Source organism: Protopterus annectens, chromosome 2.part0, assembly GCF_019279795.1.
Source record: "Protopterus annectens isolate FY-2018-M chromosome 2.part0, PAN1.0, whole genome shotgun sequence".
NCBI classification, from domain to species: domain Eukaryota; kingdom Metazoa; phylum Chordata; order Ceratodontiformes; family Protopteridae; genus Protopterus; species Protopterus annectens.
In genome coordinates this window covers 235,260,134-235,280,945 of record NC_056728.1, presented here as the reverse complement: position 1 = coordinate 235,280,945, position 20,812 = coordinate 235,260,134, and the positions used below count along the sequence as shown (strand labels likewise).

The 20,812-nt window shown below is 40.3% G+C and overlaps 1 protein-coding gene across 1 annotated transcript in view; it reads left to right on the top strand.

The window, feature by feature from the left end:
- RPE (ribulose-5-phosphate-3-epimerase) overlaps positions 1–20,027 on the top strand; it is a 154,444-nt gene extending 134,417 nt beyond the window's left edge. Inside the window, exon 10 of the mRNA XM_044060699.1 lies at positions 19,119–20,027. Within this exon, the coding sequence (XP_043916634.1) occupies positions 19,119–19,241 (123 nt within the window). The 3' untranslated portion in view covers positions 19,242–20,027. The remainder of the gene's footprint in view (positions 1–19,118) is intronic.
- Positions 20,028–20,812: the final 785 nt, after the last annotated feature.

The window sequence follows — 20,812 nt, the reverse complement described above, 5'->3', positions numbered from 1 at the left end:
TCTCTGCTTAACATGTAAAGCTGTGTCAAACCCAGAGCTGTTGGACATGCTACACCTAAAGAAATCCCAGTCCCTCCGAGCTACATGCTCTAGGGACCTAAACCTTGTCACCACAATAAACAGGACACGCTGGAGGGATAGATTCCTGTCCCAGAGACTTCCTATACTCTGGAACAAGCTACCCATCTATGTCAAGCAAAGTTCTTCATTAGCACTCTTCAAGAAAAATCTTGATGAGTGGATGGGAAGTAGGAAATACACCCCTGGGGATCACTTCTGTGTCTCTGCACGACAGTGGCACAGGAAAATAACTTTCTTGGGTGGCGTGAGCCATGGAACCTTGTTGGCTAGGCTTATGTAGGCCCTCATGCCGATAGCCTAGTACCTACTTATGAACGTGTGTGTGTGTGTATGTATGTATGTGTATATATATATATATATATATATATATGTATGTGTATATATATATATGGAATTGATATGTTCATTTTACAGTGGTTATGTAAAGCATGCTTAAAACAGTCTTTATTCCAACTTTAAGTCGCATGCATTTTTAATGTTCTGTAAGTCAAATGCAAGAGAGAGACAGAGAGAGAGAGATTGATTCTACATGCACCCTTTCATCAGTATGCCACTAATAACATACTACAGTGTGTAATTAGAATAAATCCGTTTCTAGAAATATTGTAGTAATTAGTGATTCCATTTTTAAAACAGTGAATTCATGGTCAATAGTGTTACAGTTAGCTGCCTCTTGGGAGACTAGATTGCTGACCTATCAAGTGAGACAGGATTGCTGACATAGCAAGGGCCACCAGGACACTCTTCTGTAGGAAGAATGACTCTGACGTGATCGTGGACCAAGCTGGGGTTAACAGTCTGACACAACAGCCCATGAAAGACATGCAGAAGGAATTGTTGGAACGTGTTACACATGCTTCAGTCAAGGGTAAAATTCTGGTTTTGAGTGGTATCCTTTCACTTAGTGATGTTTAGATTTAAGGAAAAGGTAATTGCATTCAGCAACTGGCTAAGTAGCTAGCATAATTTGAGGTGTGGCGGGGCAGTGGGGCAATCTGGTATGTATCTTCCTGGGTTCAGGTAATTGACAATCTTGCCTGCTTTGCAAAGGATGGTCTGCACCTCTAATTCATGGGATTCTGCATACTAGCCAAAGTCTTTGCTGCCCCCATCTTGCCTTTTTTAGGTAAGAGTTCATCTAATGAACATGATGATCTAACTAAAATCAAATTATAAAATTGGACAACAACAGGATGGCTCTTCTCAGTGCCAGGAATCGTAATAACAAACTGCCTGATTTGGAGGCACTTTTGCATCCGGAGTGAATCCATGCTTGTGTATTCACCAAGACATAGCTCATATGTAATGAGAGCACCCAGTCTGTGCCAGGATTCTGTGCCTGTCATGTCTTCAAGCCCACTGGTAATGGTGGAGGAATCTGTGTTTATCGGGGATTTTCTCTCTTTCAAAGTGATACCTCATGATCCCCAGTGAGTTTATTGAATGTCAGTCACACTAGATAAGTCAGAATTTCATCAGCGGGTTAATCATCCCCTTCTGTGGCCTCACAAGATTCCTTTAAATACTCTATGAGATGATTCTTTAGTCCTCTGTAACTTCTAATACTTCTAATATTGGGCATGCACAGCATTTTTTTATATTGCGTTAACAGCAGTTCCCTGATCAGATTGTCCAAAATCCCACCAGGGGGGTAATATCCTGGGTCTACTTCCCTCAAACTCTGACCCATCATGTTCTTTGCCCCTGGTTGGCCCCTTATTAGTTAAGCCAGACCACAAACCAGTTACCTTTACCTTTAGAGTATCCACCCACCACCCTCTTTAGAGACTTAAAAAGCATACCTTTTTACAATTGTATGATGAAATTTCAAAATTCATCCATATTAACCCCATAGCGGATATGGGATGTGGAGTCACCTATGCCAAGTATATTTATGCACATTTAGATAAATACATTAACAGAGTAGTCCCCAACAGAACCAAATATAGTGACAAATGCAACAGCAAATCTCCTTTGATGTCGGTAGCTATTAAAAGGTTATTCAATAGAAGGGAGAAACTGCTTATATTACATTGTAAGACCTTCATAAAGAATCCAAGCACACTTGCTTCCATGATGCTGGCTAGGTCCTTTAACGTCACATTACTTTTGTAACTATTGTGACTTAATTTTTTACTAATCTGTGCGACTTTTGCTTACTGTATTTTACACAACCAATATTGTCATAATAAGATATGGGTACGGAGTGGAAATAACTTATTTCTATATAGCTTGCATGTTGCACTGGATTTACTTTTGTTTGAAAATACTTATTGTTATGTTCTCATTGTTATTATATAAATACAGCTGTACTTTTTAACTCTGATTTTCACTGAAAAGGGTCAGTGGTCCAGTTCATTTAATTGGTTATCAAATTATAATTAAAAAGTAAGGCAGAACCAGCCATCACAAAGAAAATATGAAATGCCTCACCAACAAATTTAAGATGGCTATACAGACTAGCAGAGCATCCCATGAACAAATTTGCTGCAAATTTGTACCCTGAAACTATCATTCCTTCTGCAAATGTTCCTGAGGCACCCCCCATCTCAAAGGATCATTTCCTTAAAACTCTCTTCGACTAAAAATACCCCTTAATATATCGGGTTGTCCAAATAAATTGTGTCAGACAGGCTGTTGCTCATCCTCTGCTTAATTTGTTCAGTGTAAATTTTGCCACAGTGTGAGTTTCAGCGTTGTGGTGCACTGTATAGTGCCACAGTGTATATTCCACGGTTGCGGTGCACTACACTGTCACAGTACATGTTCCAGAGTTGTGGCCCACTGCAGTGTCACAGTACGTGTTCCAGAGTTGTGGCCCACTGCAGTGTCACAGTAAATGTTCCACAGTTGTGGTGCCCCGCAGTGCCACAGTACATGTTCCACAGTTGTGGCGCACTGCAATGTCACAGTACATGTTCCATAGTTGTGGTGCCATGCAGTGGTTACCAATTCTAATTATGTTAGTTGTGATCACAGTTGTCTATACCTGTAGTAAGAGCTTTGTGAAATGTTACATTTCACTTTAGCATGATCTGTAACGGTTCGGGCATTCTCCTCTACCAAATCTTCCCAAAGCTGTAAGCCTGGTCTCCCAGGTAACCATCATCTTGTTTCTTATGCAACTCCTTGTCCCAGTCCTGGGAAGGGGTCCTTCTTTTGGGCCTGCCAAACTGTTCCAAGCTAGCCTGTATTATCAAGCATTTCCATTGGTCCGAATAGGTTGGATTCATTTAATTATAAAACTGTCTCAAAACAGCAGCTTTTAGAATGTCTTCAAAAATCAAGAACTCCTCCACACATTGAATTTGAGCGAATGTCTTTCTTCCAGGCTGTCCTAGCCTTTTTAGCTTTCCTAAGAAAATCCAGCTTAGCTCTTCTAAGATTATTAAGAAATTTCATAAAGGTTAACACAAGGATGACTTGGGTTTGTGTGCAAGACCTGCAGAAAAGTAAATTTACTGGAAGCCTGAGCTCTGGACGATAGGTTTGTGAATAAATACTTCTGCATGTGTTTTCTTCACGCTTCTTATATGTGAATGAAAGTTTCCAAAGAGAAGCCTGTCTCAGTTCCCTAGATGACCAGATTTAGTATAAATCTGTAAAAAAGAATATTTACTCCCAAGTTGCTATTGAAACTTTTATGTTTAATTGCAAAGCTTTTGCCTTATTCTGGTTTATTGAGGATCTTAAGAAAGGCTCCAAACCTCTCTTCACCAAATAAATTGGCTAAATCTACTTCTGTATTTCCCATACACGCCAGAAGGTTATTTGCAAATAATAAAATGTTATATTTCACTCATGTAAATGAGTCAATCTGTTCAAAGCTTATTGGTCAGTGAGTCCAAATAAGATTAGATGGCAGAGGGGAGAGGGAACATTCTACTCGAGCAAAAACCTGCTCAAAAGTCTGCCTGTAATTTTCTCCTTTATTGCATCTTGTATGTGTGTTCCTTCTAACATCTTCACAGTTGCCTCAAGAAGTCTGAAAGACCTAAAGGTACAAAATAAAAAGTCCCATTAGTCTATCATATGTGTTTCTTGGCATCAAAGCCACTAGCAAAAAGAAAAGACTTAAACACCAGAACATTCTTATCAGACCTATAGTATTATCAGAAGTCTGCCTACCTGGTGTAAATCTGCTGTGATAATCCTGCAGCAGTGGCGGTGTCCCTGTAGCATTTTGTATTGTATGCTATACTAAGGGAGTGGTCTATATTGCAGTTTGTAAAACATGCAAAAAATATTATGTGGGGAAAACAAAAAATGCACTCAGGCTTAGAATTTATCAACACTTGTATGATATTAAGCAGATGAATGGGAATAATGCATTGTATAAACATGTTAGTAATCAGCCAAATCATACTTTTAGATTTTTTATATTAGAACAAGTTGATCTGGCCCCCGAGGAGGACCTGTAGATGACTATTTAGAATTTATTGAACTGAAATGGCAAATTAAGTTGAATGCCTGTTACCCCCCAGGTCTTAATGACAGAATTTCTTTGGCCTCGCTCTTGAGATTAAAATATATGTTTATGCTTTGACAGTTATGCAATATACTGTATTATTCATTCTCGTATATTTATTCTTTTTTATATATTAGCTGTTCTATGTAAAGTGTTTCATTAGATACTATTATATCATTTCCTATATGTATATAGTACATAATGAACACATAGGTTACTGGGTTGCTTTGTTATGGAAGTTTTTTTTCCCAGTTAATCAGTAGGAAGTGATGTAGAGTCAGTCAGTTAGTTGATTGGCCTGTTGAAGCACTATTTTAAACTTGGTTAGCCAGCAATTTTACATTCTGAAGAAGTCAAACACCTGACGAAAGTGCTTAATTCTTTGTTTGCTGGTCCTGTTTGTTTCCTTGAGTTTTTGTATTAGAAAACGTGTCTTGAACTGTTGGACTATTGGAGATTTGTCTGTCAAGTTTGTGAGACATTTGCTAACAAATTGTAGCACTTGTATGTGTTGGGATTTATCATAAAAACTTTTTATATATATATATCAAGGCTCCGTCTTTTGTGCAGCACCTTACACCTGAATTTTACTTGGTTTGTGTTTGCCTGGATCGTCTTTTTGTTTGGTATTTCCACTATTGTATGAATGTTGTTAGTCAGCTTAATGTCACATGTAAGTGGACTTTGGCTTGATGATATGATTCAGCTGGAGCTCCATTCAGTCCTGGAGTCATGCCTAGTTTTAACAAGTTAAATATTAAACCTACTATGTTTTTGCTTTGTAGCATTAAAATGAAACTGTCAATTAGTAGGCCATGCTTCCAGCATTTTAAAGACTACCCTCTACAGTCTCTTCCCAAAGTTAAGAATCCTGTTTTGTACTTTATTTTGGCTGTGTGGCACTGGACAATAAAGCCTTGAATGGGACCCACATTACTCAGGATCAAAGTAGTGAGTGGACGGACTGTGGAGGCACTGAGAGGCCAGTGCCGACTCATCCAGTCTGAGAGAAGGGAGTCTGGCACACACTATAGAGATGGGTGCATGATTGGCCAGGGATCTGCAGATGGTTCTATCAAGCCACAGCCATGTAGTAGCCTCCGTCATGCATGGGAGAAAACATGCTCTCACAAAAAAGGAGTGCACAAATAGCCATTGCGTCTGACAGCAGTCTGTAGAAGGGTTTAGGGCCAACAGTATGATTGGAGTTTGTCATAGTGGTGGGAGTATGAGTCAACATGTTCACGGAAAGGCTTTGTGACTGTCGGGAATGGTGTAAGGCAAGGAATACTATAAGAAAAATCTAGTTTCCTACTTGAGAGTGTTCTGTGAGCAGGCTGATTATATAGTTTTCTGCACAATCGCATGCCGTTCCGCCTTTGTAATGAACCACTTAAGCTGATCATTAGTTCGGCATGCACATTTATGTGAGTACATACTGTGACGATTGGGGAGAGATGGACGAAGGCTGCCAGCCTAGTCAAATAGAATTTGATATATAATTCAGGCATTTGTAAATAAATGTAAAATACAGGCATGTTTTCTTGAGTGTAAAAGAATATTGTGAAATGTGGAACTGCAAAATATGTGACAACATTGCACTCTACTGGCCCAGTGAAGCATGTTGTGACCCTTTCATGTTAGAATTCGGCTGCAGTGCGTCTGGATGAAGGTTTCATGCCCATTGTTTTAAGGCTAAAGTTAATGACCAGAATTTAGATATGGAATGTGCTTTATTGCTGTAGCTTCTGTTAGAATATACATGTGAAATGTCTTCTATTGTTGTAAGTTTCTGAGCAGGTGTTAGATTGCTAAATAATGCAGTTTGTTTGCCTGGGAAAACCTAAGTGTCAAAAATGATGTAATTTGGGAGGGCCTTAGAGACATGCTTGTTAGTAATGTTTATATACTATTTGTCACAAGAGACTGGAAGCATTTCGATCTTGGATATCTAACAGCACTCTGCCTATGCTCACATGTAAGTTTCTAGCACTGTGATTTCTTGTAGGAATAGTTAAAGCTATTAACGATTAATTAGGTATTTTTCTTTGAAATCAGACCTGTCCTACTGTATTATTTTAAGTTTCTGTGTGATCTCTGAACACTTAGCTATCTCTGTGGTGTAGTAGTTTTGTCTTGTGTTTTAATTATTTATTATTAAATATTTTTAAAACCTTCTATCTGTGGCTGGTTTATGTAGAGATAAATTATGCTTTAGAGTACATTATATATTTAGAGAGTTTACTGTCTAAGCGCTTCCAATAAGCCTAGACTGAATAGTCACATTACCATTGGATAATAATATTGCACAGTAATAATTGGACACCCTTTTAAGGGCCTTTTAATAGCTGATATTATTAGCTGGGTGTTGGCATTAATTACTACTGTATGGTCTGGGTAAAGGGGCACAGCTGGAGAATCAATGTCAGCCTTTCCCTGGAGTGTCTGTGAAGTTGTATAAATACTTCTCAAACTGTGTGTGTGTTGTCAACTACGTGGCAGGGACACGAAGCACTGGTTGGACAGAGAAGGTACTGGAAGTTCTAACTTGCCCAGCTAGGCTGAGACCTGGACCCTATAGCTGTGCCAGTGGGGAATCTTACTGGGGACCTGGTGAGCAAAGGAGCAACCAGCCCCAAAATGACTGTGATCTCTGTGTGCACTTAAGGGAAACTGTACTTTACTGTGTGTATTAGTTATCCTTTTCTCTTCAGTGAGGCAACTTCCCTGGTGTTAGTGGTGAGGATTGAGGCTCCTTGATTGCTGGGCCAGGGCACGGTCGTCACAAGTGTTTGGCAGTGGTGGGATCTACTTCACATACTAATTGGCTTGTAGTGGTCAGGGTAGAATTCCTGTAGCTTATGTACAGTGATCTCTAAAAGTGTTTTGTACTCTAAAAAGTGTTTTGTATTCTAAAACAGCCACGCAGTGTATACTCAGATCACATTTGTTTTGTTTCTTTTGTTAGCTTAGTGTTAGTCAGGGTGAGCAGGCAGCATGTCAGCAGAAGAGTATGGAAAGTTGACAAGGAGCCAGCTGGTGGAGATGTGCCAAGCTAGGGACTGGTGCATGGAAACCTGACTAAAGCAGACTTGATTGCAGCCTTGGTTACAGCTGCATCAGAAAACAGCAGCCTGGAGGACAATCAGACTGACGGTGGAGATACAATATCCTCGGAGAATGGACAGCTCAACCTTTCTGCAGTGGACTTAAAAATCCAGCTGGAGCTAAAGAGACTTAAGTTTGAGGCCAGGCATATGAAACTAGAAGCAGCTGAGAAAATGAGGAGTCTACAAGCTGAGGAAAATTAACTGCAGAGGAGGCATGAGAGGGAAATGCTGACTCTTTGCCAGAATCATTGAGGTAATGAGGAAGGGAGTAACAGGACTCCAGAAGCACAAAAGGTCAGTAAATTTCTTCCACAGTTTAGAGGGGAATAATTTTGATAGCTTCATTCATATGTTTGAGTGGGTATGTAAACAGTATGAAGTTTGACCAAAGGCTCTGGGTACAGTTCCTGACCCCCTTACTCCATGGTAAAGCTGTAACTTATTTAGCAAAAATGCATGACACTGACTGTTTTGATTATACTGCTGTAAAAAGACATTTATTAGAATGTTTTAAGCTAACACCTGAAATGTATAGGAAAAACTTTCTTGAGCATAGACGCAAGGCAGATGAAAATGTATGTGAATATGTTGCTGAACTGAGCACTTATTTTCATAGCTGGGTGAGTGGATGTCAGGTCACCACTTTTGAAGGGCTGGCAGACCTTTTGGTAAGGGAACAAGCCCTTAGCACTTTGCCTGAGGACATCAGGATCTGGTTAGCTGATAGACAGTGCACTACTTCAGAGGAGTTGGGGAAGAAGGGAGACCTATACTTAGCAAGCAGGGCAGCCCTGCACAGGAAAAGGACCCCCAGTACTGCTCATGGGACTAAAGGAACCCATGATGGGCAGCATAGACTGCCCCAACAGAATCCGTCAGTAGCAGGGGAAGCCACTAGTCCAGGTATACGTCCAGGAGCTAGGGTTAAATGTTTTGAATGTAACCAGTGGGGCCATTTGGCATACAGATTTCCATGGAGGCAAGGTGGGGAACCAAAGGTGAGGGAGCCAGTAAGTGGGAAAGACAAAATGCCAACAGTGGGTTGTGTCTTGAGACAACAGGGGTATGGAACTGTCATCCTACAGATGTCCTGAGAGGGAAGGATTTGGATGAGGCAGTACTGTGTACTTGTGCAGTTGCATGCAGTAAGGCTAGGAGACAAGCATGTGGGTCTGGTAGCCTGGGGGAGACCCAGACAGACTGCATACTTGCAGCCAGGACTGCTGAGGTGGTTACTTCAGGGAGTGAGCTACGCTGTAGCAGTGAGACTGAATGTGAGCCACAGCTGCTTGTTGGTACTGATGTTCCCTTGGACAGGGTAACTGCAAAGGTAGAGGTGAGTAGTAGTACTCAGGCTGACAGTGAGGCACCACTATCAGAGGATGATAGACTTCCTGTGGAAGGGGAGCTGGGAAGGGTTACAAGGAGGGACTTGAGACAGGCTCAGCTCTCAGACCCTACATTGCAAGGCCTGAGGCAGGTAGCTAAGGAAGCACGTGATTCTCAAGGGAAGGGGGAATCTGTATACTGGAACAAAGGGTAACTGTACAGAGAGTGGACCCCGGAGGAAGGGCTAGAAGGTGAGAGAGTACAGCAGCTGGTAGTGCCTAGAGCTTACTGTCTGGCGCTTCTAGCCATAGTTGGGAGGGTGGCCTAATGGTTAAGGTGTTTGCCTTACAAACACAAGGTGCAGGGTTTGAGTCTCACAAGGGATAATTGGCTAGGCTTAAAATGGCTTGCAAGAGCAGTTAGCTTAGTACTAACCTATGAACCATGGTATTCCCTTTGCAGGTCATATGGGCATAAAACGTACAAAGGGGTGTATATTGCAAAACTTCTAATGGCCTGGAATTTCCAGATATGTAACAGGGTACTGCAGGACTTGTGAGCAGTGCCAAAAGGTAGGCAAGGCAGGAGACAAGGTGAGAGCTCCTTTGATGCCTTTGCCTGTGATTGAGGAGCCATTTCAGAGGGTAGCTATGGATATTGTAGGTCCTCTGAGTACCTGAAGTTCCACAGGGAAAAAGTATATCCTAGTGATTATAGATTATGTTACACGATACCCTGAGGCAGTGGCTTTGTCCTCCATTGAGGCAGAGAAGGTGGCAAATGCTTTGCAAGAGATTTTCAGCAGGGTAGGTTTCCCGAGGGAAATACTGTCTGACAGAGGTGCCAATTTCATGTCAGATCTGCTGGCTTGTCTGTAGAAGTCCTGTGGGGTGAAGCACTTGAAGACCACCCCCTACCATCCCCAGACTAATGGTCTTGTTGAGAGGTTAAACTCTACAATCAAGTCCATGCTACGGGCATTTGCAGATCAGTTTAATAGGGAGTGGGACAAATATTTGCCCCATCTGTTGTTTGCTTACAGAAAGGTTCCCCAGGAATCCACAGGTTTTTCACCCTTTGAGTTGCTGTATGGGCATAGGGTGAGGGGACCTCTAGATTTAATTTGAGATGAGTGGGAAGGTGAGTGTGAGTCTCACAAGGAGTCTGTTGTGGCATATGTCCTGAACCTCAGGACAAGGCTCAGGGAACTCATGGGCCTGGCCCAGGAGAACCTGGCAGAAGCCCAACAACAGAAAAAGGTGTGGTATGACAGGAATGCTTGAGCTAGAGAGTATGCTGTAGGGCAGCAGGTGATGGTTCTCATTCCTGTCAGACACAACAAGTTGTAGGCAGTTTGGAAAGGACCCTACAAGGTGGTAAGAAAGGTAAGTGATGTTAACTACATGGTGGAACTGCTAGGCAGAAGGCAGGGGCACAAATTGTACCATGTTAACATGATGAAACCTTACCATGATAGGGAGGCCCTTGTGCTAAGCATTTGCAGTAGATTGCAGGAGGAGTCTGAGAGAGATCTTGTGACTGATCTCCTCAGTGAGGCTTGGGCTGACACCTTGGTGGAAGGGGTAGCAATGTCCCAGCAGTGATCTCCTACCCAGGTTCCAGAAATCCGAGCAGTGTTGCAGGAGTTTGGGGGCATGTTCACTGGGAAACCAGGGAGCACCCACCTGGTGCAGCACCAGGTGGATACAGGACCCCAAAGGCCTATCAGGCAGGCCCCTTATTAGGGTGCCTGAGAGAGTCAAACGGACTCTGAGGGAGGAGGTACAGGAGATGTTGGAACTAGGGGTGATTCAAGAGTCCAACAGTCCCTGGGCCTCACCAGTGGTGTTGGTGCCAAAGAAGGATGGCAGCAACATGTTCTGTGTGGATTACAAGAAATTAAATAGTCACACAGAGTCAGATGCTTACCCTATGCCTAGGACAGATGAGGCCCTAGAGCAGCTGGGTGGGGCTAAGTATCTTACAACCATTGATCTTACCAAGGGTTACTGGCAGGTGCCCTTGACTCCCAGTGCTAGAGAGAAGTCAGCCTTTGTGACATCTTTTGGCATGTATGAGTTTACAAAGATGCCCTTTGGGATGAAGAATGCCCCAGTGACTTTTCAGAGGCTGGTAAATCATATCTTAGCAGGAGCATGAGGGTTTGCCCTTGCTTACATGGATGATATTGTTATCTACAGCAATTCCTGGCAAGAGCACCTTCAGCATGTCAGGGAGGTGCTGGGCAGACTACAGAGGGCAGGGTTGACCATTAAGCTGAGCAAATGTCAGGTGGGAATGGCAGAGGTTTCCTACCTAGGACATAGAGTTGGGGAGTGGTAAGATAAGGCCAGAATCTGCGAAAGTGGAAGCCATTCAGGCATGGCCTGCAACTGTTGCCAAAAAGCAGATGAGGGCATTCTTGGAGACAGCAGGGTACTACAGAAAGTTCGTTCCCAATTATAGTACCATAGCTGTTTCCCTCACAGACCTGACAGGGGAGAACAGGCCAGATAAGGTAGTGTGGACCCCAGCATGTGAGCAGGCATTTCAGAAGCTTAAGGAAGCTTTGGAAGGACCGCCTGTGTTAGCCAGTCCGGACTACAGCAAAGACTTTGTTGTGCAGGTGGATGCTTCAAGCTATGGGGTGGGGGGCTGTACTTAGCCAGATTTCTTCAGAGGGAGAAGAGCACCCAGTGGTTTATATCATTCGTAGGCTCCAACCCAGGGAGGAATGCTATGCAGCGGTAGAAAAGGAGTGTCTAGCCATAGTGTGGGCACTACAAAAACTTCAGCCTTATCTGTGTGGAAGAAAATTCACTGTGATGACAGTTCACAACCCTCTAACATGGTTAAACAGAGCCAGTCAGCAAAATACCAAGTTGGAGTCTGGGGTTGCAAGCATATGATATGTCAGTGTAGCACCGCAGTAGGAGTAGCAGTGCCAATGCAGATGGGCTCTCAAGACAGGGAATGGGGTGAGGTACACCCAGATAGACCTGACACTCTCAAGCGATATTTCTCAAGGGGCACTTGAAAAACTTGCTTGAGTTCCCCGGGGAGGGAAGAGATGTGACGATTGGGGAGAGATGGGCGAAGGCTGCCAGCCTAGTCAAATAGAATTTGATATATAATTCTGGCATTTGTAAATAAATGTAAAACACAGGCATGTTTTCTTGAGTGTAAAAGAATATTGTGAAATGTGGAACTGCAAAATATGTGACAACATTGCACTCTACTGGCATAGTGAAGCATGTTGTGACCCTTTCATGTTAGAATTCGGCTCCAGAGTGTCTGGATGAAGGTTTCATGCCCATTGTTTTAAGGCTAAAGTTAATGACCAGAATTTACATCTGGAATGTGCTTTATTGCTCTAGTTTGTATTAGAATATACATGTGAAATGTCTTCTATTGTAAGTTTCTGAGCAGGTGTTAGATTGCTAAATAATGCAATTTGTTTGCCTGGGAAAACCTAAGTGTCAAAAATGATGTAATTTGGGAGGGCCTTAGAGACATGTTTGTTAGTAATGTTTAAATACTATTTGTCACAAGAGACTGGAAGCATTTTGATCTTGGATATCTAACTCAGCACTCTGCCTATGCTCACATGCAAGTTTCTAGCACTGTGATTTCTTGTAGAAATAGTTAAAGCTAGTAAAGATTAATTAGATATTTTTCTTTGAAATCAGACATGCCCTACTGTATTATTTTAAGTTTCTGTGTGATCTCTGAACTCATAGATATCTCTGTGGTGTAGTAGTTTTGTCTTGTGTTTTATTTATTATTAAATATTGTTAAAACCTTCTACCTGTGGCTGGTTTATTTAGAGATAAATTATGCTTTAGAGTACATTATATATTTATAGAGTTTACTGTCTAAGCCCTTCCAATAAGCCTAGACTGAATAGTCACATTACCATTGGATAATAATATTGCACAGTAATAATTGGACATCCTTTTAAGGGCCTTTTAGTAGCTGATATTATTAGCTGGGTGGTGGCAGTAATTACTACCTTATGGTCTGGCTAAAGGGGCACAGCTGGAGAATCTGTGTCAGCCTTTCCCAGGAGTGTCTGTGAAGTTGTATAAATACTTATCTCAAAGTGTGTGTGTTGTGTCAGCTACTTGTCAGGGACACGAAGCACTGGTTGGACAGAGAGGGTACGGGAGGTTCTAGCTTGCCCAGCTAGGCTGAGACCTGGACCCTATAGCTGTGCTAGTGGGGAGTCTTATTGGGGACCTGGTGAGCAAAGGAGCAACCAGCCCCAGACTGACTGTGATCTCTGTGTGCACTTATGGGAAATTGTACTTTACTGTGTGTATTAGTTATCCTTTTCTCTTCTATGAGACGACCTCCCTGGTGTTAGTGGTGAGGATTGAGGCTCCTTGATTGCTGGGCCAGGGCAAGGTTGTCACACATACTTAGAATCTGCAGTCAGTAAATCTGCTGTTTTAGTATTTCTGAAGGTGTGCACAAGATTGGAGTGCATTGTATAGGTTCATAGGTCCATACTAGGCTATCTGCCCTGGGGCAATTATAAGCCTAGCCTGAGTCTGTATGGCTTACGCCACCCCTTGATTTGAGTATACTGTGCCCTTTTTAAGGTTTAGTTTACTGTGCCTCTGTCTAATAGTGACACGGGAGTAATCCCTGGGACAAACCTACGATTCCCACATCCACTTATCGAGATTCTTCTTGAAGAGATTCAGTGAGGTGCTCTGCCTCACATGAACTGGAATTCTATTCCAGAGCGAAGGGAGCCTCTAGGTTATGAACCTGTCCCTCCAGCAAGTTCTATTTATTTCTGTGCTGAGGTTCAAGTCCCTCGAGCGTGTGGCTCTAAGGGATTTAGATTTACTGAGGTGGAGCATGTCCATTAATTCTGGATTTGACATAGCTTTGTATGTCAGGCATAGATCGCCTTGAAGAAGGCGGTATGCAACTGAGTAGAGCTGGAGTTTTTTTAACCGAGCAGCATATGGCATCTGTTTGAGACCCTTGATCCTCTTGGTGAAATACTTTTGGGGTCTTTCTAATTGCTGCAGGTGTCGGGTAAGCTACATCCCAAAAGGGGCATTGTAATCTATGATGGGCCTGATGAGGGATGAATAAAGGGGCACGATTACCTCTCTTGATCTAGATGTGAAACCCTTCGTGATGAGGTGGGCTATGTAGAAGGTCTTTCTAACCACTTTGGCAATGTGGTTTTCAAAGGAGAGATTGCTATCAACTTGGGTCCCCAGGTCCCTAATAACTTTCTCTGTACTTAATGGGTTTCCACCTATGTGGTAATTTGTGGGCACATTGTTTTTCCCAAAGGGTATGACTATACATTTTTTGGCATTTAGCTTTAAACCATATGGCACCAGTTATCTGTCTCTGTGAGACCTTTTTGAAAGATGTTTGTGTATGCATTGTGAAGTACAGCAGGAGGCCACAATACTGTGGTGTAGTTTTATGAGTAGAAATTTTGTTGTTACTGAAACATATGCAAAAAAAATATGTCCACTGCGAAAGATCACATTTTGTCACTGGCTAGAGGAGATATGTTTTATTGGGATTGTGACCCTACTCTTCTGCGTGAGAAGCAACTACTGTTTTTTGGCTACGTAATGTAAGTGATAAACATTTTTGCTTTCAAGTCAGGACACTTCTCATTCAAATATGTATGCCTGTCTACATCTAGATATAGTTTAAAAAAAAAAAAAATATATATATATATATATATATATATATATATATATATATATATATATATATATATATAAAACACACACGTCTTTTTTATATAAATTGTAACAGTAGATATCTTTCTAAGCATGTATCATCTACTGCTGGGAGAACTTCAATGGAATATTAATTCCCAAAAGCACAGTTTATTTTGAACAGATATATATATTTTTTTAATTTTTATGTTACTTGAGTTCTTGGATAAGCTGAATGTGAAAGTAATGAAACAGTTTGTTACCGAACCCTCTTTAAAAATACTGCTGCCTTCATTCCTTAACATACTACTACTCCTGTTAGCACACATTACAGCTGTGCAGCCTACAATAATATTTACAATGACTGTCAGAACCTCAGATTATGCCAACATATTTACCAGTAGCTACCATGAAATCTCCCTAAGCCTGTTTAACATGGGTTCCATCCACTACGCCAAACCTGACTTACACTCTCCTAGCCACCTCAGTGTGGTGAGATTTGCCTAAACCCAGGTCCTACTAAACCCCATCAAAACCCTAAACCTTGTTACAGTAAACCTTCATAGTGTACGTAATAAGATTGCAAGTCTACATGCCTGGATAACTCACTGTACCCTAGACATTTTAGCCACTGTTGAAACTTGGCTCAAATCTAATATACAATATATAATATACTCAGAATTTCTACCCTCTGGCTATAACATAATTAGAGCAGATGGGGCACAAAAGAAAGCTGGTGGAATAGTTTTAGCCTTAATCTTAACCTTACTCTATACTCCAAAATTAGCCAGTGCTGAGATCTTTATATCCTTCCTTAGATTAAGTAGAACAAAAGGTTTATGCATTATTGTACTTTACATCCCTCCTCATCCAGATATAACAACAGTAAGGACCAAGATTCCATCCTTGACTGGATGCTAGTTTCCAGTCATAATGTCTGGAACAAATTCAACCAACAAACATTCAGCGATTCATTTAATTGTCATGGGCTGGTCCACATTAAAAAAATTTACCCTCTAGATGAAGCAATGCATCTTTTTTCTTAATGTCCTCAACAGTTTAGCTCCTCTCCATATAAAAAAGAATCAAAGTCAACCATTCTCCACAGCTTTTAAAAGCAAAGATCTTATGAATGAATGGGTTAAAGCATGGAAGGAGTGATAAAATCATAAAACCCAAACAAACTTAAGCAACTCTGTAACCAAGTAAAAAAATAAATATTTAAGGATAAAAAATCATTTTAATCACTCTTACAAAATAATCGCAAACATAACCTCAGGACATTTTGGTCTTGTATATCTTCCTTATTAATCCTGGTGCCAAAAAAAAATACCTTAGCCCATATCCTGAAACCTCCTTTACCTAAATAGAAAGTTTAACGCTTTATCTGTTGATAGCATTTGCCAGCTAAGCAGTAGCCAGTACACAACCATCCACATTTTCCCACCAAAACTCCTATTCATACTGCTACTACTTTCTCTTCATTATCAACTCTCTTCATTATCAACTGTTCTCATCCTATCACCAAGCAAGCCTTGGCAACCAACACATCCTCCTTTGCTCTTAAACTAGTCCCCACTTCCGTAATTAAAAAAACAAACAAACCAACAAACATATAAAAAAAAAAAAAAAACTTTTGCTTGAACCTTATTCTAATTCTGCAGATAACTTCCTCCCGAAATAGCTTAGATAGCTGCTGAAGCTACAGTCTATCCAATTAGTATTCTTATTAATAGAGCTGTTCTGGAATCTTATGAGCCTACCTCATGGAAGAAATGCTACATCATTCTCCCACACAGAGAGAGCAGCTCTACTGACATGCTCAACTTTTGTCTCATTGCCATTTTGTTCCCTCTCTCAAAAATTTTGGAAAATGTGTTGATCAGTTTCTTGACAATCTCCATTCATAGTTAATGGTTAATGTCTACACAACATGTCTTTCAGGAAGCCCACAGTACTACAACTGGCTTGTTATCCTTCACAGAAACTATAAATAAAGAAAAGGATTTAGACAAACTTGTTTCTTTACTATTCCTTGATCTGCTAAAGGTTTTTGATACTCTCACATTAAACTCCTACATCAACTATTCATCCTTGGTCTGTTACCTTCCTCTTTCCAGTGGCACACTAGCTACCTATCTAACAGGCAACAAGCAGTAAAATGGCAAAGCTCTATTTTTCCATACCTGTCGAACATCACTGGCGTCCCTCAAGGCTCCATTTTTGTTCCTCTAGTCTTTAATATTTTCATCAATGATCTCCACACTTTTTCTTGCCAAGGTTCCCTTATTCATTATGCAAATGATTCTGCTGTCATCTGCTCATCAAACAGTCTCTAACATCTTCAACAAATAATCCAGGGAGCATTTACTTCTGTTGAGACTTGGCTTAATATGCCCAATTGACTTAATCCCAAGGTTTTTCTTTTTACTCCAAAAACTTATACTCCTGCCAAAACCAAGTACAACATCCATTCCCTGAACAATAGAAATTGAAATAGTTACTCATGCAAAGTTATTAGATATGACTACAGATTGTAATCTTAAATTTGATCTTTATATCCAAAATATTGCGGAAGAAAAATCAGAAATTTGAAATCCTTTACAGGCATAAATATTTTCTAAGTAACTCAAACAAAACTATCCTTGCAACTTCCTACCTTTTACCCACTCACCTGTGGGGAGCTGCAGTCTGTACTAATCTTTAAACCTCTTTAAAAATAAAAATGAAAACATGCTACAATAAAATATTTAAGTTTGCAAGTGCATCATATTACACTTATCACTGTATGACTCTTCAGTCACTTAAGTGGCTTGAGCTACCACATTGTCAACTCAAAATATCATTTGTAAGCCTGTAGCTTGTCCTGCCCTTAGCTCTGTCTTCTACTCTGACCTATCCAAAAGATCTCTCTGATCAGAAGGTAAACAACTCTTCTCACTAAATAAACCCAATAAATCATCCAGACCATCTCTACTCCTGTTCTGTAGCTAAAAGCTGAAATTCCTTACAACTTTGTATGAGGTCAAATTCAAACCTGCCTATCTCTAAAGACACAGTCAAGAAAATTCCTATCCAAATCTTGGCTCTGCTCTTATACTAACCCGGGCTAAATTCTTTAGTTCAAAACTATATCACTATTAATTCTAATGTATCCACCTCAATGCTCATCCCTACTAAACTACATTTTCACTCAGTTTCTGTCTGAATCTCCCTGCCAACTTCTCCCATCTACTAATATTTCCATGCTTAAAATCTAACCAACCCATCCACCACTTTTCATTTCCCTACAATACCTACATTTTCCCCTAACACCCTTCTCTGCAAACTATCCAGTTTTCTCTCTTCCTTCCTCTGTTTTTATATCATAAATCACCTTTTATCCTTATAGCTTTGGCTGCTTCTTTTCTGTGCTTATTTACCAAACATATATTGTGCTGTAGTCATGATGTCTAAAATAGTATTGTGCTGTTTATGTAAGTTTTTGTGTACCATTTTTTGTTGTATATGGAGCTGTTCTTCCCAGGCCTGTGCTAAAATGTTTACTTTTGGCCCAGTCCATCTTTCCTAGTAAACAAATGTCAATAAATAAATAAATTTAAAAAAGGAGTCAATTACAGGCATCCGTGATCAAACTGTTTGTTTTTTCAACTTTGACTGTTTTTCTTGTGGGGGGATGGGGCAGACTGCTCACACACTTGTGATGACGCTTTAACCCTTCCACCCTGGAATTACTAAAATCCGCTTCAGTGTCACTGCTGTCCGGTTTGAGTGCAGATGGTGACGACCTTTGATAAATTAGCTTTTTGGACAGATACTGTTATTCAGGCGCTTAGCCATTGCACTACTGACTTGCTTAAATCTATGCTAGGAAATAATCAATATTAACATTTCACTGTTGGAAGGATAATATTGCTTATATGTCAAGAAATGCATTCATTAAAAAAGCTGTGTAAGAGTGACTTTGCTGGCTGGCACATGCTACCATTGCAGGTATTTCTCACAGTGTAGTGGTGACTAGAGGTACATGTTTTGGCAGTGAGATAAATGATGGCTTTTTCTTGTTATTCTGTCTGATGTAAGTTTTACAAACTTGACTATAAGCTGTACTCTAATATGTAATTGTGGTACCTTCATAAAGCTGTCTAATGCAGAAAAATAAAATTATACAGTTTTCTGCAGTGCAGTTTTCAATGTATGATAACTCTGACTGTAACCATTTTAAAAGACTTTGTAATGCAGGACATGACAGCGAGCTCAGGGAACACTCTGGAAGCTAACTACAGAGTTGGCTTATAAAACTAAAACCTCATAAAAAAGCATAAACTGATATAAACTTGAGTAAAAAACGTAAACTTTGAAGTTGCAGCAAAATTATTTATCATGGACATTCAAATGTGGTGTTAATTCTGTCTTGTTTTCTAGGCAGGTGCCAACATGATAGTGTCTGGAAGTGCAATTATGAAAAGTGATGATCCCCGTTCAGTTATAAACCAGTTGAGAAATGTGTGTATAGAAGCCTTTCAGAAACGATCTCTGGACCGATGAACAGGATGACATGATTGGAAGTGCCATGCACTGATCATGGACTCTTTTAATAGTTTTAGTTATTTTTTTAATGATGCTGTGGAGAAAGCAGAAAATGATTCCTGTTTTTCAAGACATCTCATCTGCTGTAGGGGAAACACCTTTGACTGAATGGACATTTATAAGGTTGTTACGCTGTATATCTGCTTACACAGATGCACTTCTTAGTTTTTAAAATAAACATTCCTGCCATTTTAATTTGCATGTAGCAGTATTTTTATCTTTATATTTTCTGCATTATTTGTAGTTACAGAACAAATGATCTTAAACAACAGCTGGGGAAGAGTATATCTTTTATACATACACATGCATTTTTGTATCTGTACATACCTGTGGTCCGTGTGCGTGTATGAATATGATGTGGGAATCCCCACATATTCCATTTGTCCTGCTTGTTACCATATTGGAGGTGGGATTTTATTTTTTTTTTCCTTGTGGGACAAAACAGCACATACAAAAATGGGAAATTTGATGTTTTATTATTTCTCTATTTACAGAAAAGTATGGTTGATATTGTATAAAATAGTACTCGTTTTGTAGGCATTTGAATGATGAACATCTCCAGTACTGGCAGTATCCTACCATCATGTTTGTTATTCACGTTAGTTTGCAAAGAGATGTGAAGTTATGGTTTATGTTTCTTGCTACTCCTTAAGAAAAAAAATTGAATTCTTGTATTCATGAAAGTACAAATTTACATGCTGAACAAGTTTTACACTTGCAATACATCTGTCTTGTGTAAAGTTACTTGCCTCATTTTTCTTAAAAATGAAAAAAAAAAGTTTTTTTGTCAAATTGCCTACATATAAAAACTGCTGCTTTTGTAGACAGTGCGTCTGCTTAATATTTTGATTCCAGAACATATGTATATGCTTTAGTTTTTATGTTTGCATAAGGTGAGTAGTGCTGTAGTAGATGGGAATATGGTGATTGCTGCTGCAGCTGTGCTGAGTACTACAGCAGTAAACATGAATGTGGTAAGTATTGGTACTGCAGTTGTGAATATAGCGAGAGCTGCTGCTGGGATTGTGAATATGGTGAGTACTGGTTCTGTAGTTGTGAATATAGTGAGTACTGAGCTGGGACTGTATGGTGAGTACTGGTGCTGCAGTTGTGAATACACTGAGCACTGCTGCTGGGATTGTGAATATGGTGAGTACTGGTGCTGTGGCTATGACTACAGTGATGGCTGCTGTTGCGGCTAGCATTGTGAATATGGTGAGTACTAGTGCTGTAGTTGTGAATATAGTGAGAGCTGCTGCTGGGGTTAGGAATATGGTGAGTCCTGGTGCTGTAGTTGTGAATATAGTGAGCACTGCTGCTAGAATTGTGAATATGGTGAGTAGTGCTGCTGCTGGGATTGTGAGTATGGTTAGTAGTGTTACTGCAGTTGCAAATATTTAAATGAGTTCTAGAAGCTGATGATGCTGGCATTGTTTTAATAAAATATCTTTAACTTTATTTCAGATCTGTTTTTTAACTTTATTTCAGATCTGTTTTTTATCGTAATGCTTTATATAGACACATTTATT